Source organism: Sinocyclocheilus anshuiensis, unplaced genomic scaffold, assembly GCF_001515605.1.
Source record: "Sinocyclocheilus anshuiensis isolate Anshui unplaced genomic scaffold, SAMN03320099.WGS_v1.1 scaffold1657, whole genome shotgun sequence".
Lineage (NCBI taxonomy): Eukaryota > Metazoa > Chordata > Actinopteri > Cypriniformes > Cyprinidae > Sinocyclocheilus > Sinocyclocheilus anshuiensis.
The window spans coordinates 15,802-23,344 of record NW_015539917.1 but is presented as its reverse complement, the minus strand read 5'-3'; the positions used below and the strand labels follow the sequence as shown (position 1 = coordinate 23,344).

The 7,543-nt window shown below is 36.2% G+C and overlaps 1 protein-coding gene and 1 long non-coding RNA gene across 2 annotated transcripts in view; both read left to right on the top strand.

Annotated features, from left to right (window-relative positions):
- LOC107686506 (uncharacterized) overlaps positions 1-2,859 on the top strand; it is a 9,123-nt gene extending 6,264 nt beyond the window's left edge. The window contains exon 3 of the long non-coding RNA XR_001634045.1: positions 2,777-2,859. This is a non-coding gene — a long non-coding RNA (uncharacterized LOC107686506). The remainder of the gene's footprint in view (positions 1-2,776) is intronic.
- A 1,546-nt stretch (positions 2,860-4,405) lies between these two features.
- On the top strand, positions 4,406-6,813 carry LOC107686505 (fucolectin-1-like). The gene is made up of 6 exons (XM_016483544.1): positions 4,406-4,416; positions 4,922-5,055; positions 5,134-5,166; positions 5,974-6,256; positions 6,416-6,552; positions 6,671-6,813. The coding sequence occupies exons 1-6, from the start codon at positions 4,406-4,408 to the stop codon at positions 6,673-6,675; spliced, it is 603 nt and encodes a 200-aa protein (XP_016339030.1). The 3' UTR covers positions 6,676-6,813.
- Positions 6,814-7,543: the final 730 nt, after the last annotated feature.

The window sequence follows — 7,543 nt, the reverse complement described above, 5'->3', positions numbered from 1 at the left end:
CCTTACTTTAGCAAAGGAAAACCAGTCTCCTCTTGGCTTATATCGAAATCCTCCGACATTCTTCTTTACAAATGCTCATTTTGTACTTCTATTTAGTGACCGTTCTTTTGTTATTATCTCTCCCCTGCGCTTCCGCATTCGTCACTTCTGAGCGGTGCATGCGCAATGCCGAACTTATACGTCATCCGCAAATTGATTATTACATTTTAAATATTACAAAAACGCATCGATTCACTAAAGGAGGCCTTTGTTCACCCCCCGGAGCAGTGTTTTTTTTCTAATGGAGGGGCGCTTTTTATTTCACTTCTTTTGGACTGAAGCACTGCAACACTCACTGAGTGCCATTAAACAGCTTGAAAGATCAAAGACAATTTTTAATATAACTCCGACTGGATTCGTCTGAAAGAGGAAAGTCATATACATGCCTTGAGGGTGAGTAATGTATGGCCTAATTTTCTTTTTGGGTGAACTAACCCTTTAATTATTTGGGCAATATTTGTCATTTTACGTATATGCTGGCCACATTTGTGGCATCATATGTGGGCCACTTTAGGCTCACAGCCACATTAGCCAGTGCTCACAGTGCCATATCTTTGCCAAAACTGGCCCAGATATGTTTGAGGATAACTGGGCCACATTTGCGGCATCATATAAGGGCCACTTTAGGCTCACAGCCACATTAGCCAGTGCTCACGGTGCCATATCTTTGCTAAAACTGGCCCAGATATGTTTTATACCTGGGAAAAATGTATGGCATAATATAAGGGCCACTTTAAATTCACAGCCACATTAGCCAGTGCTTACCATGCCATATATTTGCCAAAACTGGCCCAGGTACGGTTTAGGATAACTGGGCCACATTTGTGGCATCATATGTGGGCCACTTTAGACTCAAAGCTACATTAGCCAGAGCTCACAGTGCCATATCTTTGCCAAATCTGGCCCAGATATGTTTTATACCTGGGCAACATTTATGGCATCATATAAGGGCCACTTTAAACTCACAGCCACATTAGTCAGTGCTTACCATGCCATATATTTGCCAAAACTGGCCCACATATGTTTTATACCTGGGAAAAAATTATGGCATAATCTAAGGGCCACTTTAAATTCACAGCCGCATTAGCCAGTGATTACCGTGCCATATATTTGCCAAAACTGGCCCAGATACGCTTTAGGATAACTGGGCCACATTTGTGGCATCATATAAGGGCCACTTTAGGCTCACAGCCACATTAGCCAGTGCTCACGGTGCCATATCTTTGCCAAAACTGGCCCAGATACATTTTAATGTACCTTGGCCACATTTGCTGAAACATATGTGGACCACATTTGGTTTACACCCTGATTAGCCTTTGTCGATTGTGCCACATGTTTGCCAAAGGTGGACCACATTTGGTTGGGACTATTTGGGCCATATTCACTATTTACCACATGGGCCACCTTAGGGTCACATTCAGATTACACATTGCCGTGAACACCACATCTTTGCCTACAGAGGCCCACATGTGAATTTGATAAATTTGGGACATTTTTGCTATTTTACATGTGGGCCACTTCAGGCTTACATCCATTTTGTACGGGCCATTTTGTATGGGCCATAAGGCCACCAGTGCCGTATCATTGCCTAAAGTGGCCCACATCCGCATGCCATCTAGGTAGGCTATTTATAGACGATGCTGGATAGTAACTCATTACATGTAATTTGGATTATGTTATCAGATTCCAAAAATTAAGTACTTGTAATTAGATTATATTTCATTTTAAAATACTCAATCAGACTACAGTTACTTTTTATTGATTATATTACATATTCAAGCAATAGCAATAAATGATAATAAATTTTTTCTTCCTAACTCTTTTTCAAGTAGAAATACTTTATAATTATACAAAATGCATGTAAAGTATTAAATGCATGCTGATCTGACATGTTCGGAAAGCAGTGGAAAGTAATGCATTTCCTAATTTGTTGATATGCATCAAATGAGAAAAAAGGGAGCAGGAGGAAACAAAAGATCTGAAGAAGAAGAAGAATATAAATAAATAATAAAAAGAACAGAATAAAGGCACAGGAACAAAGAGAACAAAACACATTAACTGACAAGTAAACACAAGGAAATCAGAGGTCTGTTCTTCATACATGGATTACTCAGTTAGCTCGATTTTATTGTTGATTTTACACAATCCAGGATTGTTTGGTTCTTCAAAGCTCATCCTGGTATTGCTTTCATAGCAACAGGTCTCTTAGCTCAATCCTGCTCGGGGGAAGCTTATTTCATGTTAACAGTAAATTATTTTGAAAATAATTAAAATGTTGTGTAATCTAGAATAATAGACTCATTGAGAGATTCATTTGTGAATTAATAATCTCATAATTTTATTGCAGTTATGAGCCGTGCATTCATCTGAACAGTGAACTTTTATGTTATGCATCACAGGAGATGCGTCCACTTCCCAAATCTCAAAATACTTTAATGATGCACAATTGATTTAAATCAGTTATGTCTTAAAATGGATCTTATGGATTAAGAAACTTTAATTAGTGCTGTCACGTACAACGAATCTGCTTCAAAATTAAATGAACTGCTAATTACAATACTCTTGACATTGAAAAATTCAAAGGTTGTACGAATTATTTTCTGCTTTAAAAATGTCCAGATTAAGGCATTTTAGTAGACAGTATATTAAGGCAGCATTTTTCAGCTGTATCCGTAATAATGTTTCACCCCTGTAGCTCATTTCTAATTGGTTAAGCTGATCAATCTTATATTCATAGACTCTACAGACAAACTATCGGAGACTTCCTGTTACCGGTGATGAAAGTGATTCTTCACATGAGAGTGTTGCATCTCCTTTACTGAACCGTGAGTAAATCACCCTCAGAAATGACAAACTGATGTCAAAAATAATAAAGTAATTGTTGAAATTGAATATAATTAAGTTTATTTGTAGTAGTTGTATAAATTAAGACATATCTGCAAATTGTTTTTGAGAGTGAGATTCTTACACAATGATTTTTTTTTAAGGTTGCATTTAAAATATGTCTAATAAAATCAAGTCAAGTCAAGTCAGCTTTATTTATATAGCGCTTTTAACAATACAGATTGTGTCAAAGCAACTGTACAGCATTAATTAGGAGAATAGTGTGTCAATAATGCAAAATGACAATAGTAAACACTCAATTTTCAGTTAAAAAGCCATACACGTCATTATTAGTGGTGAGCAGTGACTTCTTTAAAAGGGTATGAAGTCTAATTTAGTCAAGCCAAGTCACCTTTATTTATATAGCACTTTATACAATACAGATTGTGTCAAAGCAGCTTTACAGTATCAAACAGAAAAAAAAAACGTGTGCTGATAATGCAGGAGGACAATAGAAAACAGTCAGTATATCAGTTAAATTCAGTTCGTCATTGATTCAGTGATGTGATCATCCAGCTCAGTTCAGCTCTCTTCCAATATAATAGTGTCTGTGCAATCAAGTCAAGAATTTTGCCAGTAGGGATGCTCATATTGACCGCCTAACCCTTAACCGAAAGTAAGAATATCAGTTAAACAGTTTGAAAGGTTTAAAAAAAAAAAAAATTCCATTTTTTTTTATGTTTGCTGCATTGTTAAAGAAAAGTATTCTATTCATATTTGTTAACTCACGGGGGCGTGTTGATACGTGCAACCACACGTGCCTACATATTTCGCTGCGCAAGCACCTGCTCCACTTTCACTTAACTGAAGTAATAAAGGCAACACAATGGCAAAAGGCAATATTGGATAAATGGTTACCAGTGAATGATATGAAATGAGTGAATCCGTGAAATGAATGTATTCAAATTCTGAATGGATTATAGCCTAGAAAGTGTGCAAAGAGCGCTCCCCTTATAATCATTAAAAAGCTGTCACTCATCTCAGTTCTTCACAATCTCACAAAGTTCTGTTATATTTAATGAAGATCTACACTACTGCACAATAAATCTCTTATTTTCATCGTATGTACATTTTGTTTGTTCTAATGAGAGTATTCGCGAGAGTGCACAACTCAGAAACACTTAACCAAACTCCTGCGTTATGAGCGGAGAGTGGATTCTAGCTTAAACACCTCTGATTGGCCATTGCGTTCATGACATAAACAGATATGTCTGTGATTGGCAACAACGCTCACTGCTGCAGAAACCGGTGTTAACAGACTGAGCTCCAGACGATGCCCCACACAGCATGTAGACTTGTTATTTAAAAAAAAAAAACTATACAAGATGTGCACTGAGGTAGTCCTGCCATTTATTTTTATGTCTGATGAAAAAAACATGCTGTCCTTCAAAGTGCATTGAATGATTCAGTGTGTGTTTTTGTTTTGTTGTTAAAAGCAGATAACTTCTGAATTGTGAAGGTCTTCTGTGAGATTGATGCATTGATGGATTCCAGGTGAGTTGAATGTGTATGCACTCTCTGCAGCAGGTGAAATTATGATTGGAATGGGAAAAAAAAAGTACAGTATTTAAACAATTTCACTATAAATTTGCTAAACTCTCTGCACAAAACTTTAAACCGATTACACTTGTAACAAATCTCTTTGTTGAAAAAGACTTAAAGTAGCTGTGCTACTGTTCTTTAATTATTGTTGGATGTTTCCTATCACAAAATCACAATATCAGTGTAAATGACATGTTCTACACTAAAACACAACATAATAAACCAAGTGAGTTTGTTGATAATTAAGTGCTGCTAGCTTAAATTATATTATCAATATTGATTGATTGATTGATTGATTTTTAATATACATAAATTAAAACATGCAATTGAAAAGTTTTTATTAACTGCATTAAAAACTTGACAATTTTCAGTACAGTTTAATCGATTTTTTAGACATGTACATTGTGTTTAGAGGCGTCTGGTTTCCATTTTAACACTGTTCTTTATGTATTTGCAGGGTTGCAACTCTTCTCAATGTTCCCGATGGCACAGTAGTGTTTGAGTTTGAGCCTGTTAACGGCCGATATGTCAACATTTTTTTACCTGGGAACGATGAATACCTTACTCTGTGTGAAGTCGAGGTGTTTGCAGGTGAGGGACAGAGAGAGAAAGACAACTCTGTGATATAATTTGTTTATGTACTTACTAATGTGTGTATTTTATTAACAGAAAAGGACAAACCATTGTACACTTGTGTTCCAAGTGAGTGCTCTTCATTACTGTGAATGTTGTGAGTAACACATATATGCGACCCGTGCAGCCGTTTAAATGCGATAGAGTCAGCAAAGTCAGTTTTGAGAGAAATCAAGTTAAAGTTTTCTAAAGGTTCCAAAGCAAAATCAGAGAGCAACATTGCTTATTTTCCTCCAATTCTTTTCTTAATAATAATTAATGCTGCGCTTTGAACGATATATCCTACAACTTCTGGTGAGAAACAGCAGCAGTCGTCCAGAAGTGAGCAGAGAAAAAGGTACTTCCCTCAGAAAACATACAAATAAAGATCATTTTAGATGTCTAATTACTATCTGAAGCATTGGGATCACTAGAAGAGGGCTTAATGAACTCATTTTTGTGAAAACCTGAAATTCGACCAAAACTGACATTTTTTCACTACTTTTGCCTGTAGCTCAATATTAGACCGTACGCATTCACACTCATCTTGCCAGCATGGGTCACATATAATATTCTTATTGAGCATTTGCTAACCAATAAGTGATAATGTACATCCAGACAGTAGCTATCACAAAATATCCCCGGCTAATTAAATAAATAATTTTGGACACAAAATATTGATTTGAGTTAAAATATTTGATTAGCTCACTTGTAATAAACGCAAAGCTTGTGTGAAGAACAATAGCTCCTAGCAAGACGAGCGACCACTTATATTTATACGAATACCACTTATTACATGGCTTTTCACCAAACACATAATTACATGGGCATATTGATTTGAGATGAAACTGTTTTAAATTAAAGTTAAGTTATTGTCTGTCATTTTATGTTAAACAGGGAATCTTGCTCTTGGAGGCAAAGCTGTTCAGTCTTCCACATACAGTGATTTAGGAGCTGCTCAAAATGCTGTCGATGGCAACAGGCAGTCAAGTTACGCACTCGGCTCATGCAGCGTGACTAACGGGGACATGAACCCCTGGTGGAGAGTTGACTTGCTGGAGGTCTACAGGGTAACCAGGGTTAGCATCACTAATCGTGGAGACTGTTGTGAAAAGAGGATCGAGGGTATTCAGATCCGTATCGGCAACAGCCTGGAGAACAACGGCAACAATAATGAGCTGTAAGTGCTGTCTCTCTCTTAATGCTTACATAAATTGTTAGAAAATGAGTAAATAAGATGAAATTACTTTGAATTAATCATTTTAATACAAACTTGCCTTTGACAGAAGTATATCTGATATGCCCCTCTCTTTTTCTCTGTTTCTGTGTGTCTTCACAGGGCTGCAACTGTTGGGCCCATCCCACTTGGAAACACCAAAACATTTGAGTTTAAGCATGTTAAGGGGCGATACGTCAACCTTATTGTGCCTGGACGCACTGAATACCTCACACTGTGTGAAGTTGAGGTATATTCAGGTGAGAGATAAACGGAGAGAGACATGGTGTGTAGAAATTTGAATGTGTATATATGTAATATGTGTATGCAGCCTTGCTAAAAATGATTATTTTTTATTTATTTTTATTTCATTGCCAGATTAAGTGGAACAAGATGATGTTACACCACAGTCCACTGATCTTCTGAAACTACTGTTTTCTGAGCAATACTAATATTGCACCTCTTTTTCATTGTTTTCATTTTACTTATGCACCTTTATCCTTCCTCCAGGGGGATTTGTATTTACACCTTAAACACTCATTGTGCCTGGACGCACTGAATACCTCACACTGTGTGAAGTTGAGGTATATTCAGGTGAGAGATAAACGGAGAGAGACATGGTGTGTAGAAATTTGAATGTGTATATATGTAATATGTGTATGCAGCCTTGCTAAAAATGATTATTTTTTATTTATTTTTATTTCATTGCCAGATTAAGTGGAACAAGATGATGTTACACCACAGTCCACTGATCTTCTGAAACTACTGTTTTCTGAGCAATACTAATATTGCACCTCTTTTTCATTTTACTTATGAAGGTATTTACACCTTAAACACTCCTATTATTCTTTATCTTTGCTTTCTACATTAATAAATTACTACAGCATTGCATGTTGTATTGCATGTTTCTGAATCAAAAAATCATTTGGATGTTTACAGTGAGGAGGTATAGAAACACATTCCCGCTTCCAGTTTTAACAGAAGATATGCACAGATGATTGGAGTCTGTTTGATGAATACTGTACTTACAGGGTTTTAAAAATAGGCTAAGGAAAACCATGAATTAACAGGGTTGCAAATTTATCCTAAATTAAGCTCTCAAGGATGCAGGAAAAGTTGTGTGAGGCAACAGATCATATTGCAACAAACATTTATCAATTATTTTAGCACTTTCAAATATGAAAATTTAAATTAATTAAATGTATTTATAAAAATACACATGTACATATGCACACAAACAAATGGTAATTT